This window comes from Varroa destructor, unplaced genomic scaffold, assembly GCF_002443255.2.
Source record: "Varroa destructor unplaced genomic scaffold, Vdes_3.0 BEIS01000005.1, whole genome shotgun sequence".
Taxonomy (NCBI): domain Eukaryota; kingdom Metazoa; phylum Arthropoda; class Arachnida; order Mesostigmata; family Varroidae; genus Varroa; species Varroa destructor.
In genome coordinates, this window is record NW_019211458.1 from 8,434,826 (window position 1) to 8,453,219 (window position 18,394).

Genomic DNA, 18,394 nt, shown 5'->3' on the forward strand with positions numbered 1-18,394 from the left:
CACGAGGTAAATCTCTTCCACCCTATATATGTCGTTGCTTTTGCAATATACAAACATAGTTTTGTAGCGCTATCGTCTCGCATATGCGCTGGTAGGTAAGGCTCCAGGCGCAAGGTTCCGTATCAGCTTTTGTTTGAGCCAAAGTAAACTTTGAAAGTTGTGGCAAGTTAACAATTGAAGGGCCATAGCAGGGATTTTCGTGCTTTGTAGAAAAACGCTATTCAAATATAGCTTAGATCAGAGTAAATGATGACGATCAGTTAGTTAGCCAAATTGAGTCGAAACGTTTTTGAAGTTGGTCAAAATTCGGCAGATTTTCTTTAGTAGCAGTAGTATCATAAAGCAAAGGGTGAGCGAGCAAACAGTTTACCCACATTGATGCATTCCATGAGAAAAGGACGCACTCTATCGTGCTTAGGCATAACAGATATTAACGTTAAATTGCGCGTTTACCGTCTCCATTAATGACACCTACGTCTTTTATTTCGTGTAAGATGGAACGAGCGGATGAGGCAAGGTCCAAAAGACCAATAAAAATTCCCTTGCTAAACAATTCGTCTCGACCAGTGAAATATTGTTAAAATGAAACATTACAAATGTATATACTCCAAGCAGCTCTATAAAATCGCCAACGGTTGTTCTGTCACATGTGTTTAAGCTTCTAGAGCTTGTTTGCCCCTTGACTAACTGATTGGTCCTAACTAGGCCACAATCACTTGCGATGAACGACGTTAGCTGTCGAGCGAAACCTTCTCGGCATTTCCATCCCATTCATTTCCATAAATCCAACATTAAAATAGTGTACAGTGCTTTATATTGCTTTTTTTTTCAATAGACAATTTTTTAAAAGTTAAGTCATGCTTTGTATAGTATCGTTTGTGTAATAGTTCGGTTGCCTCTGAAAATGTCGATTCTTCTTAATTGAAGCAACAATTTTCGGAACTTCTACCAGAATCATCGACGCAGACATTTTGCTGAGCGCATTGATTTTACATTTACATACAGAGCTGCACCTTTTAGGGATCTTTCGGTGTTTCAACGCTGTTCTAATTCTACCCAGCTCTATTAATCTAGCGTACCAAAGCTACTATAAATAAAAAGGACAACTTATTATTCGATTGTTTTGTTGTTGTCCACGCTGACCCGGTAAACGTTTTAGGGGCACCTCAATCAAATGATTAAATCTCATCTAGAAAATGAGATACAATCCAAAAATCTTGTTGAAGATAACGATATATACTGCTGTCGGACTTCACGGCAGTACTATGAACAACGGCCGAGTGATATCTGTGTGATAGTACCCTAAATAGGTGGTTTAATCTACTTTGTCTGCTCGAAGACGAGTGGAGCGCTTTGGATACGCCTTCATGCTTGCATGGCTAATCAACACCCATTCCGATGCCCTTGTCTTGAACTTTGTATGGAACATCGCAGTGCGTCTGTGTATAATGGCGCTGGTATCAACAATAAAAAAGATCGCATCCCCCTTACAGGATGATGAGAAAATCGAAATATATGTAAAAGTCGAAACAGATTTGACGGTACCCTAGATCACAGTTCCTTTAGTGTCGATATCCAACGCTACCGACAGTGTCTGAACATCGTTATCATTTATCGTGGCTATCATTTAAACTGCATTTTAAGGGCCGCTCAATAAGCGAAAACTTCTTAATAAGAAGTGAACGGTAACTGGAGTTACTGAGCTTTCAGTACAGTTTAGCACATGTTAGAAGATATAGCATATCAGAGCGAAAATAAGAATATAGGTTCGATTGAAATCCTTGACGATGACACAAACTGCGACGAACTACTTGTGCTCTACATCCGATTGGGAACCCGAAGGGACCGATCTAATAATGGTAAAACGTTTAATCTGAAAAAATTATCTCGCGCACTGAAAAACCCAAATACCAAAGAGATCCCCCTTAGAATGACCGCTCTTATGCCCTTTTGGGTGTTTCAGTTACATGAAATCGTAATTGGAACTCGCACCACAGGTCGGCAGCAATGGATCGAAGCTTAAAGACCAAAATGGTCTAATTCACAACTTTGTAAAGCTACCTATACCATAACATTCCGAAGATAGAGTACGCAATCCATGTCAGGCCAGACCATGCTAATTTTCATTGCGAGCCCTTAGCAGTACGTGATTTTAACACACCCTTACGCTTGTGTCCAGTAGTAAAACCTTTAACCAAGCTAAATGCATGCAAAATATTGGATTATTCAATGGGTACGATTACTTGAGTATGCGATCCAATGGTAATACCAAAAGCTTTTTCTTTCAAATGTTTCCTCTTGAATTTATCGAAGGAATCACCTTCAGGCCAATCAGCTCTTGTCATCAAAAAATTACGCGACGTTACCTTTCTAAATAGTTTACAAGTCTATATCGGTAATATATATATAATATACGGCTATTTTTTGACTGTAGTTCAGATACGACGTTACGACGACAGGTTTGAATCACTCAAGTCCAGCTACGGTGGATCTAGCTTTTCTATAGGCAAATTATGCGTGGACCAACAATAACCTGACGGCCAATACGATATGGCTCATCATAGAGATGGTTGGAGAATCGAACATATTTTTAGATCTCTCTCTCTCTCTCTCTCTCTCTCTCTCTCTCTCTCTCTCTGTAATAAGCGGAACAATATCTAGCTCAAATGGAAGTAGATTTAATCACCAAGGTATTCAACCATGGACACTGGAGGATATTATTCCTTCGGAATTGATACTGCCGTACGACAGGCATAATTTCGAATGCAAACTATCTGAACACATCTATCAAAAAGTAGAACAAACATGGCTTACGGCAAACATTATTCGAAATAATGCTATAGTCTGTTTCGAAAGACTTTTCAATACGACCATGACGATTCAATTCATCCTATGCTTATGCATGTGCGCTGCTACATTTAGGCTCGACAGAATGTTACCATGGTGTAGCTGTGGATACTATCCATGTGTGTGGTCACCTACTAATTATGGGTTGGTAATTTTATATTCCGTCATAACTAATATTTTGTTTCCCAGAATGGACGGATGACGTAGCAATGTTGAACTGTCGCTTGTGTCGGTGATGAAGATATGCATTTACCTGCCTAACTGATAAAATAAATAGTGCCCCGGTTAGGTCTGATATAACGTCACTATTAGGTCTTGGATTAAGACTTACTGCTCTTTCAATTCAGTTATGTTCAATAGAGGGTGAACGTTATCGTGACATATTCGATATTGGTTGCCACCGTATTTCGTGTACTGGCGCTAAAAAGGTTTGTTTTTTACACTTAAAAAAGCTAAGAACGAATTTAAAATATTACTAAATTCAATACCAAAGCTGCCAGTAGATAGCTCTATTAAACAGACAAATATACTTGTGTGCAATTTTTAACTATTGCCAAAAGAAGCCCACCTGAAACTATGCGAGCCGTGATAATACGCCAGCAATGACTTCGGACGCTCTACCTTCATGACAGATCGTCCCTCGCGCTTAGATAATTCTAATAACACGTACGTATGACCGGTTAGTAAAAGAAAGCCGTGTCCGTCAGTCGTCACTATGTAAAGCTGTTGAATCTATTCGTATTTGGAATTCCGTCTATTATATACGCTTGATTACAACAAACAATGTTTGTTTTTATTCTATAAATGGACGGCGCATCAATTGGGGTGCGACTGTTAGACCTAGAAAGGAAAGTTCCCGTCGAGATGGTGCCAACGTCGGATAAATCGATCGTACCTCGCTGAAACTTTTCGGAATAATCGTTTTGGCTGTCGGATGTGTTCTCAACAGATTTATGGAGCTATTGTAGTTAGAAGCGCTGATTCGGTCCATTCAGTCATGGACTTCGAAAATATGCAAATTGAACACTATTTTGTTTATAATTTTTGTGCTCGGGGTGATGTTGTCGGAGCAAAGATGCTTGTTTATAAAGCTGCAGACGAACGTACAGTAAGTTGCCGGATCTGGATTTCAGAGCTCAAGGCTTCAACTTGCGAACAGGACTTGCTTGAAGGAAGCGAACAATGACAAAATCTAGTCGAAGCAACAGCTTTCTAAACACGTAGGAGCGGCCTAGATAGCTATCGTCGATCGTTTGCGTACGGTAGGAAATACTGAAACGGAAAAAAAAGTGGGCGAACTTTTATGAAAAGTGAACTCAGCAGAAAGAACATTGCTAATCGTCTAAGAATATGCTTTCTATTACTTGCGTGACAGTAAAGGAAATCGTTTCTCTGCTGGATCGTGGGGGCTGGTGTATGCTGGATCAAAATATAAATCCTTTGCGCAATTTTTAAGCGCAATTGCTAAATTCTTAAGCGCAGACCGAACTGCCACGAAATCCTTAAGTTTGACTCCACAAACAAATATTCATGGTCGAAGCTAGACTTCTGTATATGGCAGGATGAGAAGGGAGTATTATACTATGGACTACTTAAACTCCAGGGAAGAGACCATTGCGAAAATCAATTTAATCTTCTATCTAGGCCACGAAATTGACGGAGAAGGGCCTCGGATAGGAAAAGGGCGATAGAAGGTGATATCGCTCGACAGCAGCGCTACACGGCGAAATGCTTCTACACCCTACAGAGCGCTAACGGGTCTTCCCTAGGAAACTTTGCCCAAACCAACATACAGTCCGGGCATCGCCCCATCTGATTATCGCTTCTTTCAGTTAATGCCACATAGCCAGAGTAGCGTCAGAACATGAGAACAGAAGCTGAAATCCACAAGTGGGTTGACGAATGAATCGTTTCCACGGCCGAAATTTGGTTGGCAGAACGCGTCACCTGCGAAACAGATATGAGCAGATCGTAGAAAGCACAAAGCTACAATGACTTAAACTGACTAAAAATAATGGGAACGTTCTTTTCAATTTGATCTTGTATCTGAAACGATATCGAACAGATCAAACGTCCTACAGGGCGAATATATGCTGCTACACGCATCTATCGTGCTAAAACAAACAAGCGAAGTTCTAATGTGAGAACGATTGTTAGACTACATACTATTGACCAAAAGCTCATTTGAGCCCATCTCCAGCTGCGTACCGTGTAGCGGCAAATATAGTTGGACTACATGATATCCCGCTTGTGAAGATGGTATCGTTAGATAGCTTTGTGGCACATTTTGTAATCATTCATAGGTAATCCTTACGTATGATACGTTTGACTGCTACCAGCAAAAATGAATGAGTGACATTCAATTGATCATTTATAGGCGACAGTTTACTTTTACAGCAGTTACAATTAAGACGACAACTAAGAAAGGCGGTATTACTAAGTCCACGTGACCCCGCGACCCTTTTAGCCCAGCCAGACATGTTTGCTTTGACTACGTGGCATTACGACTGAAAACGCCAGCGATCCTCGAACGTGATTTTATTACAGGGTATTGTCACACCGAATAGAACCGATGGGTTCCTTCTGCAGAGACAAAGTCTACGTGTTCCTATGATTTGGCACCTGGGTTGTGTGTGCATTTGTTTGCCGCAAATACATAGGAAGCTAACAAATCTGTACGCGATACATACGACGGAAAAGTACGCGATACAAATTTAACCGATACACGAGCTTTGCGTTGTTACTAGCTGTTTTCAAACTTTCCACTTGGGGAGTTTACACATTTACTACTCGTAAATCATTTTTTTTTTATCAGAAAATCACTAGTAATAAGTAGATAGGGAGGGTCAGTTGTTCTTCAGGAATCATAATAAGACAGTAGCTTTTGCAGTTTATAACTATTTTGCTCAGTATCGAATATTTGATTTTTTATATTGTAGTCGCTCGCAGCTTTTGAGCGGGCATGCTTAGAAAGGTATTTTGAAGGTAGCAGTTCCGCTGTTGGGTACAAACAAACACATCCGAACCCTTAATCGAAAACCGCTCTACTTTATAAGCACAAATATGATCAAACTATATTGGTAAAAAATTAAAACATCCGCTGTTTTAATTAGTTCAAGCCAGTCGTAACTGGAATGGTCAACAATGTTTACTCGGTCTTATACATTTGTATTTACGAGTTAGCAGAATATACCCGAGCGCATCCCTTCCCACAATTAGGGAAGGCTGAAAAACAAACACCTCAAAGGCCGGCAAACGTAGATTAGATAACGCCGGATTTTATCATGTAGCGCCTGATTTCCCTCAACAAAACGGTGGGTGGTAATACCCGACTACTAGTGATCGTCTACGTCGACGAATCACTCGCAAATATTTGTCCAGAAAGCAAAGGATGTCCATTTACTACTCATCGTTAGGTTCATATGGATGAGAAAATTCTAGCAACGTCAATGTCGGTTAAGGCTAAAAATTACATGATTTCTCTGATATTTATATACTTTCTGGTAATAGCTGGGCATTAGTATGGCACAAATGCTATTTATTCAAGCAACACTTCATCTGTGTGTAGCTACAGAAGCGCCTAGCGTAGTCAGTACAGGCGTAGCAACGTATATATACGTACACGTATATACGAGAAGTCTATAATTTGTACATTTGCTATTAAATGTTTCGTAAATCAATATAATCTGTTGTATAAGCTGTATAAAGCTGTCGGTATCTGATTCAGTAGCTTTTTCCTAAGACCACAATCGGAAATGTATTTTAAGAGTGATTTTAACAAAGTGCATTGGAAGAAACACATGTGTTCGCGTATAAGAAGATCCTGTATCAATCGGCGTCGTCGTACGTGGACTCTAATTTACATAGTATAATAGGCACTTAATTGTAGCGCAATATACGTTCCTGCTTTAGCTTCACTGGAAGAACCGTTTCAAAGATGGCAGGTTGATCGACAACCATGTCCCAACATTCCTAATTAAAATAAATATACACTATAATGACCAGTTTTGGTAAGTCAAATAAATTTTATTAATAATATGTTTATTAAGCTATCGTTACGACTGTTTTTTTGATGCCGTTTTTTTTTCAAAATAATGAATTTAAATGTTCTGCTTAATTCAGTTTTTTTTTTTACTTTCATGCAAAATCAGTTTAAAAATTACTTCATAGAGAAATTGTATATCACTAAAGCTCATTCTGTGTAATATTCGCATATAACGCGATATTAAATAGCAATTTTGTCATTAATAATGCTATGATGTATTTATGAGACATTTTTATCCAGTTATAGGCTTATAAGCCGATTTTTACCAGCGTCACTCTGTTTCATTAAACTTACAGCTAAAATTCTTCAATTCTTCAAGAATTCAAGCTTTCAATCCCAGTAATCATTCAGTGGTGAGATCAGTAGAAATTTTGATATCATCATCGACTTATAAATGGAACATTATTATATTTCGAATAGCTGTGTGTTATTTTCGGGTATCGTCGTTTGAAAGGAAACGTTTACCGAAAGTTTACGCGAAGGCTATACGAGCCACCCCGGCCCTAAGCAAGGAAAACGTTGAATTTAGCTTTTAATGCTATCAGAATTTCAAAATTTTCGAAAACCGCGCGGGTCAATTAGAACGGTTCGTGTCACGCTATTTTTTCATTGTGTAAATTGTTATGTCGACTTTTGCATCGTATTGATCCATCGAAAAACACGATAACCAGCGCATTTTCTTTTACCGAGTTTTCGTTTATCGCAAGGTATATCTTCAATGGCAAACTGAAAGCAAATTATGTTATTCAAAGGTCATTGCATTACCGCTTTAGGGCGTGCTATTACATTACCGTTTTGTGGGCTAGACGAGTCAGGGTCAAGTCGGGTTATATGGACAACTGGATATCGAGCTTATACGGAACCCGATGTTGTTTACAGAGAAATGTAAAGAACTTAGCAGCCTCAGAGGGCAACCTAGCTTAGTGGGAACGTGTGTATATGGTGAACTAAATTAAGACATTGCATCTGCCCACGTGTTGCCAAATGACGTTGTTTTTAAAAGAAATTTCGATGATTTTGTTAGCACAACGCATCGATCCTGTCAAAGCTGTCGAAATATAGATCACGTTGAGTAAAATCAATATCATAGATCCATTCTTAACTGTTTATTCCAGAATCATACATAAAAATGATACAGGCTTATACAGGGTTCACACTAGGCTGCAGAACTGCATTTGAGCCCATAGTAGACGACCTTTAACCTACCTAATTTGGCGCCACGCGATTACAGTCGTCTCTTTTAGCCATAATCGTAGGTTTTTTTTTCTTTTTTGCTTTGCTGGATGATTGACTCTTTCGTACGAAATCGCTAATGTACGTTATGACCTTATGCCCTGGGGCTATGTGAGCCAACGGCAAGGGCATTTTCAATGGATACTTTTTTTAAAGATGGATGAAGTGCAACGAAGCCTATCTGGAAATGACCCATTTAAGCTACATCATAGGAGAGTCCTCGACGAATATGCTCCCTCTCCCGTGTCACCGTTGATTTTTAGTGATAGCGTTGAGCAAATTTTGACCCATACAGCCCCTCTCTAAATATGTTATTGCGCTCTCTCTTATGAACATATACAAACTTACGTACATCACGACACAGGAAGTACGTCTATTGTAACATATTTGCGCAGAGTAGCTTCAGTCATCCCAAGAAAACAGCTCCGCCTAACGCTAGTGGATTAGGTTTATTTTATGTGATTAACGTACATACTCAACAACTGTCACACAGTAGAACGCTGTCAATGATGGTACTAAAGATTAAAAACAAATTCTATTCCTTGTCAGCTTATCCTCTCCTGTTACTTTGAACCTTGTCTAGTGGCAGTCGGCAAAGGGCAAAGAAGCGAGTGAAAAAGGCACAGGTGACTGTATTAATCTCTTAACCTCGGTATGGGAAATTTGAAGCAGCTAAAAACGACTGGGTATTGCCGCTACCCCCGTTCTCTCGTGTAAGTACCCGCCATCGCTTCCCACTTAAAAGACGGCTGATGACGACCTAGTCGCGTGGCGGGAAAGTAGCGAATGGTGGCAAAGGCTGATGGCCCCATTTCATTAAAGCGTGGTGATAAGAATCTTAGGGACGTGGGAAAGCTGAGGCCGAGTGAGGGCCTACAAACATGAGATTAGGAGCTAAACGTCATTGTGCAACTGTGAATCAAACGAGACGAAACGTAACGCACAAGCTCGGTCGGACAGAAGAAAGGTTCATATGGCTATCGTAAATGGCCTTGAAGGCACTTGGGGAGCGAAGACAGGGTAACGTTCGTAGGAAAATCAAACTGATGCTAGTCTGAGCTGTTCTTTTTTTTGTTAGTACTAGGCGCGTATCACATTAGGCCTAATGCCCTAACGCTAATGGCTATTGCAGGATTTCCCTTTTAAACAGAATCAAAGCAAACACGAATTTGTACGACACTTTTTAGTAATAACTCCGCCACTGCAGTAGCATAATGTTGCTAGACGAAGATACGGCAAGGAGATAACTCGTATGATAATGGCGGCTTTGTGAAGCGTTCTCGGGATAGTTTTGGTAAGTTGCTTCGCTAACGGCCAATGCACGAGACGTAGTCGGTTCGTAGGGTCAATAAATTTATTATAAACGGTGACATAGGTATACTGCTACGATTTTATGGCTAAGACTGAATATGTCATTATGAATATGCTAAAAGCCACATAACTACAATAAATGTGTACATGTTATGTCTCCATTGAAAATTGTTCAGGGGCATAGTGCATGACTTTGTAGGTATGAATTGGAACGGGGGTGTTTAAACTATTTATGGGCAGCGCTCTGTCTACCCTTACTGCACTGAGTAAACGTTAAATAGAAACCAACCAAAAACCTATTGGAGTTATTTTTTCCATCATAAGCCTTTGTGGGATGTGTTTATGATCTTCAGACCGCGAACGAATCCAGAGGTCATAGGCACACCCTGAATCCACCACCAGCTATAGGCGGACATTGAAAAATAGCAGAATCGAAAGCTGCTCTAGCCTAACTGGCGGTTATCCTTATTTAAACAAAACTATCTCCGTTTAGCGCGGATGATGCGTAACAACTGTTTAGTACCTTTATCTTATTTTAGTGACAAGTCAGTGGCATTATCAGACGCTAAGGTGATTAGCGACTGCGTTGATCTGGTTAGAATATGAGTAAGATTATAAATAGAGTCGTATTATATAATCTCGCTACGTCGCGCAATCATTTTGTAGATGTAAAACCATTGTAAGATTGTAAAACCATTGTAATATAGGGTACACAAGAAGCATATCACGCCGGCCTTAACTGGTCCAAACTTACGAAATTGAGTTGTGCGGCCTTCAAAGGTGCAACAGTTGAACGGGCTTTTGTGATGCATCACCGCTCGTAAAAATAACGCGCATACTTCAGTGACATACGTGCGTTAGATTGCAGGGAGAGAATATAAGGCGAATTGTCGTATTTAACTTGATAAATAGACGTCTTCAGCAGTAATAGGCCGCAGCTTTCTATTCGCGTTCATACTGGTTGATCGTGTCTGCAGCGAGTATTTAAAGCGTTATCTGACAAACGATGTCCTGAAACATATTAGCTGGTTAGCTTAGGACAGTGTCTACAATGGTGACACAACAGATAAGTTGTTAGTAGTACGCTTCAGCGTATTCAGCGGTGTCAGTAAAGTGAACGCTTGTCCTGTTGGGCGGCCTTAGACAAATTTCACTGGTGTGTATGTGTGTGTGTGTTAACAGCGGGTCGAACTCAGCGATGAAGTATTGCCGTGATGAGTTGCTTGCCTCGGGTGCTCCGATCGCGGCTAAGGGCGCCAATTGGAACGACACTTACCGTCGCTTGGCTAGACATGGGTCACCAGAACGAACGAAGAGACTTTTCGCGCCATAGCTTAAATAAGGCCCCAGCCTCACGCACGCACGCACGCACGCACGTAACTCTTCGTTACTGTCATCGACAGAAAGTATAAAGCAGGCTAGAGACGACTTATGCTGTCGACTTCCAATTCTCATTTCGTCCACATGGAGTTGCCGCTGCATCCTGCCGTTCAGTTTTTTGTTGGCAGCTAACCAAAGTTTAGCGCTGTTCAGTTCAATTGGTCGCATGAGGTTGAAGCCATTGTTTACGATACGGTTTTTTCGAAACGTTCTATAGCACAGACAGGAAACGCGTTTACGATGGGCGCGACTGTGATCTGACATTCAGATGCGACTAGTTTCGTGCTAAGTCGACCGAAGTTAGATGCATGTTTCTTGATAGAGCGGAGCTTGACGGGTGTTTTGTAGTGACTATATTGGACAACTTGCCATCGTAGACGTAGCGCGCAAGTTTAAGACCATGCCGAAGTGCCACACAAACGGAAATCGATGACTTTCACCACATATCAGTCAGCCGGATACGTTCTCATGGCACTGATCGATTCCAATAAGCAACACTGAGACGTCCGATACAGGGCATATCCAAGAGCACTCGTACCAAAATACGCTTATCACCATTGGCTCCATATTGACCGCGACTGCTATGAACCTACATTCGGGCAGTGAACCAATGGGACTGGGTGCTATCGTTTGCGAAGCTGAGCAATAGTAGACTGGGTTAGGTTAGGTTAGCTCGCGGATATGCATCGCTGTGTGGAACTCGTGACTTGTGTGGGTCTGGCACGCGTGTAGCGGCATATGTTGTTGTACGTTTTTCAAGTCCTATCCCACTTAGATGAAAAAAATGATTAGCCTAGTTAGCTGTCGAAGGGTAATGGTGACTGCAGCGACCAACGTTGAGGCTTCTAATAAAAACGCAATGAACTTGGCGGAAATGAATACTGCCTGGCATTTTTTTTTTTGACCATCTATGTATTATGCCAGTAGCATATGCGTCTTTTACATAAGAAGCTCGCATATCTGCCCACTGACACAAACAAGGTGAGCATTCGTTTGATGCGCTGTGTAAAGGCCTCACCATTGAGATCGGTTGCTGGACGGCCACTAACTTGATTGCCGCTAGGATGTGTGCCTGTGATGTATCTAGCGCAACCCAGATTTCCCTTAACTTCGGGAATGATGGTGCTAAAAGCACTCAACGAGATAGCAGGCTCGTTTGTGGACGCTTATTCGGGACTATCAATGCATGGAAACATCGAAGACTGCAGGTAATTCACCAGTTGTCCTAAAGTCCTCAGGACACTGATGTGAAGTGCACCGTTAGTGTTCACGTGACCTTCGTCGATGTGCGTCGCCCTTCCAAACAGGTACGGCCCTAGTTTTTGTGAAGGAGATCAAGTCCACCACAGCAGGTAAAATTGTTAACGCTGAACAACCGCGTTAGGCCTGTAGGCAGGTTCTCGAATGACTTCTCCGAATCTGTCACGACAGGCCATGAAGGATATATCCAGTTGTGAAATTGACTAGACCAAACTCTATAGTCCATAGCATCCCCGTTGGACGGCTCGTATCGAGTGTCGATATGATTTTCATCTGAAATAAATATATTTCGTAGCCGAATTCGATTATTTCTCGGAGTACCTAATCGGCTCCGTACAGGTGTATTGAGTTGTATGGAAGCTCCATCGTCTGATCCCGTGGTGGACTAAGGTGATTGCTTGGTTAGCTTAACCTTAACCTTAACTCAATATGAGTAGTACTAGGCCGACCAATCAAATACGGGTCCGACGGGCTCATAGATCTGTTGAATAAATCATAAAAGTACTGAATGTTGTCTAGGCAACGATTTACGGCCGCTTCGACACCAACAAATATATGAGTGTTAATGAGTTTGTACTAGAAGCTAAGCGGGCAAGCAAGAGACCGTGTTCACTGCGGTGTTCCTAGCTGCAACCGGGACGCGTGCCGCTACGTTAGAATGCAGGTAGTAGTCGCGAATAGTAACGCAGATAACTTTCAAGCACCTACGCTAGTGTGGAATGAGTAATCGAAGCCATAACAGCATCCCCACGCACAGACATGAAAAATGGTAGGTTCGAACTATGCCAACCTCTTACAACTAAAACTCATACCCTTGTTCGACCTCGAACAAGCTAGAAAACTCACAACTATTTTATCAGACATCTGATACAGATCAGGAAACCAATCACACATGTAATATTCAAGTGCTCGAAATTACCTCAGAACTATCGCCTACCTTCCTAGAGCCAGCGAAACCGCCATACCGTTATGATCGCAGGTCACTTGAAAACGCTACAAAATGGTTTAGGTTATAGTCTGTTTACTATTACCGAAACAGAGGCAGGCCATCGTAAGCGTAAATAACAATGGTGCTCAAATTAGGTAAAGCTCTTACCAATCTCACTCAATCAGGTAATTTCTACGTTAGTACGCATGGTATTCAAAAGCATACAAGCGCTACCGAAATTTAGTAGTAACCTGTATTGGCTACTGAAGGTCGAATTGAGTCCTTTTTTTCATTTATTATTCGTCAATTATCGGCAACGAGTGATTGACAATTTGTCTAATCGTTTGCGTTCACCATCATGGATTATATTTAGCTGTTCACGTCGTCTGTTATTGAAATGAACGCTTAAAAGTTTATTTAAAAGAAATTACTTATACAATTCTTCATTTCTAACAGTAGTAGCGCTGCAAAATTTCTAAGGGGGTTAAAGTGCGTAAGGGCTGATGTAGAGAACTGGGGAACCTAATCGGTTACAAGTTATGGCTTTATAATTGCTTCCTGTGAACGAGCTACGAGCCAATTAGTTTTTAGGAATTATTTCCTCTAATGTAATTCGATGTTTTGCTTATTTTAGCACAGACAAATTTTCATATTCAGAGCTACTTCGATATATTCGGTCCTTTAATAGGTCATTTTTGCGCGAAACTGGCTAAAGCAAGGATGATTCATCCTCGGTGGTCACGTCTACTTTCGAAAGACCAGTCAGTCTTAGCACACGTCATATCCCGAAACGACGCTCAAAAGGCTACTGAGTAGTGGGCACATCAGACGGGACACAAAGCAATTGCAACGCAGTTGTTTTTTTTTATCTATCGAAGGCTACCGGATAGGGAGGACCGCAATACTAGGGCTGTCGTAATTTTGATACCTCGACCAAAGAACCTGGCAGCGACTGTATAGGTTTTATAAGCGTGTTTGTTACGGTCTGTGTTTGAGTCCAATATAATCGTACCCACTATAATGACAGTTGTTCCCTTGGCCGCGCATTATTTTTGTGGTGACTGTCGTCGTCATCATCATCATCGTAGGTAACCGGGATCGTGAATCCCTTTAAGGTACCACAAAATTTCTGCCAACTGCTGCGCTTCCTGCAAATAATTAGGCGTAGGCGATTCCATTATCGGCGAATTCGTAGACTCTACTGTACCTACCAACAGCAAACATGATCGACGAACGTTTCAAGGGTGAGTCCGTTTTCCTCTCCTGTTTGTCGCTGTGTTGTATTGTGCAGTCGCTAAACCTAGGTTTAGATGGGTGCATTCAAAAAAAAAAAAAATAAACGTTGTTACACGGTGCTTCTTCGTGTTGGATCACCTATTAACAAGAACACGTCGGGTAGCCTGCGCGCTCCAAGCGATGGCTTCACGGTGGCTGAGCTCCAATGGCGAGCGCTGAACCTGTGGCTAGCCATGCGTGCGGTCTCATCTAGCAAATGCAGCTTTAGTAACCAACGGCGTCTACTACACAGTCGGCGTTCTCGGCTAAAACCAAGCGTCCATCTCGTGAGTTGTCTGCTTTTCCTGCTAGCACTGTTTTACCTTGAGACACTTCGACGTTAAGAGTTACGTTGAAAGCAGATAGCCAACGAACAAATCTTCGCTCGAGCACATCGGCTACGAAGTTTATGAATAGGTCACCTGCCCCGATTATTTGTGGGTTTAAGCCGCGAAAATTGAATGTTCAGTTAGTTGTTCGAAGTTCATCTTATAAGCACTGTTCCAAGACCGCTTCCGTGAACGAAAGAGAAGAACGCAACCGAGCTATCAACGATATTTAGTGGTTTAAAGCCTCAGTCTTCAGCCAAACACATTTACAGCTATTAGTGGAACCATAGCGATGGATCGCCAAGAAATGAAGATTGACTTCATAAGTAAGGTGGGTTAAAATGACCGCTGATTATTAAATAATTGGTTTAATTTTGGCGCTTCCTTTTTCGTGCATTAAAAAAGTGAGTAAGTCCTCAGTATTCACCGTCAGTGCAGAGTCATTGTCACTTGCGTTAATTTTGATTTAAAAACGATAAAAAAACCTTCTTGTATATTATATCCCATCAGTCATGTTGAACCGACAGCCGCAATCATACTGTCCACACCCACATAATAAGACTCGATATAAAACAAGCTACTTAGAAAAAAATTCCCCGAATATACAAATGATTCAGTATTAGGCAATTGAACGGTATCTTATTTACCAAATAGACTGTTCTGTAGAATCATCTATACAACTTTTTCATAACGGGCGCGTGATGGGTCAAATTTTGAAGCGCGAATCTCCTAGGACTCTGGAGGAGAAATATAAAGCAATCTAATAGTTGGGGCTACAGTTCGTCTGAGAAAAAAAACGGGCACAAAGAAATTCAGGCTCGATGTAGCAGGCAGTACCGTGCTATGACTACATAGCATAATCATAGGCCAAAGGAAGAGAACAGACTTGCTGTAGCCTCAATAGCTCGTGAGACCTTTATGACTTGCCTCTGTACATGTATTGCGCAATAAAAGAAACAAAAAATACAGCATACTCGACTACGATAAAAACTAAGAGAATGTTTACTATTAAGCCGAAAGGATTGGGGAAAGTGTTGGATGGAATACATGTGGACATCAATGTATGGTGTTTGTTAGGGATGGGTGAAGTGATTTAGGCTTGAAGTATGGCATGAATACACTTAGTCTCGTCGTGGAATCCATTCGATGAAGCAATGCTTAGCAGCAGTACCGAACATAACTTATGAAATATTTATTTAAGTATTGGCGCACCAATAAGCACCGACACAAATATAGACGCTCGCTGGGAGAACACTGCCATCTGAAGCCGATTATTTACGTGTCCTCTGTTTAGCCAAAGAATGTCTTCTGAAGTGCGTTTAATGTCTGGAGCCGTTTTTGATTACATATCGCATGTTGAGTTTATAAATCTAACTAACTTCGGACGTACGTTCTGGCCCGAAAAACAAGCATCAGCAACACTCAGGTACCAGAATCGAGCTTCGACCTTTGTTGATTTGGGTCGGTTCTGGGATGGTTTGTATAAACGCCAATAAACACACTTTGGGTAAGATATGGCACTTGCGTTCTTTAACTTGCACTTATAAAATAAATTGTACTTATAACAGCGGTTGGTTACAAAGATCGATCGGTATCTCTGCCATAAGCGACAAAGTTGCTATAAAACAGCTCAGAAATCGGGTGTCTTAAAACAATACATTTTAGAGGGTTTGACTTCGCAGCTTCCCTATGGTACATCGGAAATAAAACAAAGCCCACCTGCATCTCTCACCCGGAGCCATCGCAGACAACCGATGTTTCAATTCGATTCTGCCTGAGCATTTCTACCTGCCTTCCTGCCTCCGTATACTGCCAATATTGGCCCACTGACTTATTTAAAACCATACCTGTGTCACATGTTTTTGCAAAATGTTTATCACTTAAACCATGGCAGTGTGAGCTAGTTAATATAGTTCACGAAGCTATGGTTATTACTAAATAGTAATTGATGCGTCAATGGAAGCGAGATGGATATCAGCTGAGAAAGTTAAATGAGATATTACGACTCTTTCCATTGGGTTTGTTGCAGATTGTTAGCGAGATAGTGGAGAATCACGAATACCAAATGGCACGAGCTGAAATAGATAAGAAGGACGAGGAGGAAACAGAATCATCCGATGACGACGAAACTGACGACGAAGACGACGGTAAGAGACAGAATCCATAGCATAGAAAGGTAGCACAAGACCTTCTTGTCTTTAACAACCAGTAATATGACAGTTACGGCAACGTCCGCTTTATATTTCGAACGGATGAAAGCAGGCACAAAAGCAAAAATAGAAAAAATGACGTTGATACGAAAATTCAGTGTAAAAATGACAATATATGGTCAGCGGATATTTGTTTAGCGATGCTGGCCTATTTTTTGACCTTGCAGAAGGCGAAGAGAGTGAACCCGGACCAGATGGCCCGGTTAAGAAACGTCGTAAGAAACGAAAGAAGAAAGATGAAAACGAAGACGAACCTGAGGAGGATCCATTCGCCAACTTGTCCCCTGAAGAACGCGAAAAGAAGGAAAAAGAACTGGCCAAAATGTCGCAGAAAGGTCGGTGTCTTTTTTATCGGCAGCTTTGCAAGGTGTCGTTTATGTAGATTCTAGTACGTCACTTTGAGAATAGAGATAACAACATACGAAGAGTTACCACTCTGTTCGTTCCTAAGGTAAAGCGAACTTCATAAATTCGGAGATTAGTATTCCTCAAGCAATTCAATAAATCAGATCCTCTAATCGCATAGAAAACGTGTGTATTCGATGTTTTCCTTTGATATTTTTTGTGTTGTTTCGTGCCTTGTTTTTGGCTCTCGAGATTACGCAAGGCTACGTTAGCGATTCATGGTGGTTCAGGCCTAAATGTGATCATTACTAGCGTTTGTACGAATATCTTTTTCTGGGCACATGAGGGTGTTCTTCATGCATCATAGATTCAAATTTGTAAATAAAGCGATCTCGTGGAAGAAATGCATGGGTCTTTAAAATAGGTGTCTGCAGTAACTAGTAGGCAGTTACAATAGCAGACCAAACCACCGTTGCGCGCATCTTCGTACCGAAGTCGAGTTAGGTTCATCGAATACCACGATACTTTACACGATTATGTACCAACTATTACGTAAACTGTCCATATTGCTTTTATAGGTAGTAGTTGACTAAGAATTAAAGTTTTCCAACGAAAATAATAATTATTATTATTTAGACAATAATAATTACTGCGCGGAATTTCGGTTCACTATCTGCAAACAAATACATATATCCGAGACCGTATGTAATAAAGGGACAAAAAATGGGGCTTCATCATTAATCGAAGATCTGCGATAGAGAGTTGAAGAAGCCTGAGAATATGAAAATCAGCAATAACACCATCATCTATCCATTTGTGTCGTCATTCGATACTTGGAAAGAGAAACCGATGTAAGAAGAACGCACAAGGGTCAACCTTCAGGATACAAGTATATTAGAGCAGTCATCAAGAAGGCTGGTCCTGCAGTAACAGGACGAAGAAACCGATACAGCTTAAATGCCTCCTCACCTTCGTTCCCCTGATCTGGAGAAAAAAAGGAACACATGCACGACGTAGGATTATCCTATTAATAAATATAAGCTACTGTACGTGGTAGGAACGACACAGAGAGAATCTATTACCCTGGTTTTAAGTCACAACAAACGACGCGGTCCGAAAACAAGATTTACGGTAAATCCGTGTAAATACCCACCCATTCTGGGTTGGAAAATAAATAACGATATAGTATGGATGCTAGCTGTCGTAAGTTGTCGCCTAATTATATTTTTGA

The 18,394-nt window shown here is 41.1% G+C and overlaps 1 protein-coding gene across 12 annotated transcripts in view; it reads left to right on the forward strand.

Moving 5' to 3' along the window:
• Nucleotides 1-18,394, forward strand: part of nompC (no mechanoreceptor potential C) — a 104,808-nt gene that overhangs the window by 16,802 nt on the left and 69,612 nt on the right. For 4 of the 12 annotated variants that reach the window (XM_022809677.2, XM_086990213.1, XM_086990212.1 and 1 more), the window contains 2 exons: nucleotides 16,638-16,755; nucleotides 16,986-17,153. In XM_022809677.2, the coding sequence (XP_022665412.1) occupies nucleotides 16,638-16,755; nucleotides 16,986-17,153 (286 nt within the window). The other 8 variants (XM_086990220.1, XM_086990215.1, XM_086990219.1 and 5 more) reach the window with 8 other exon arrangements.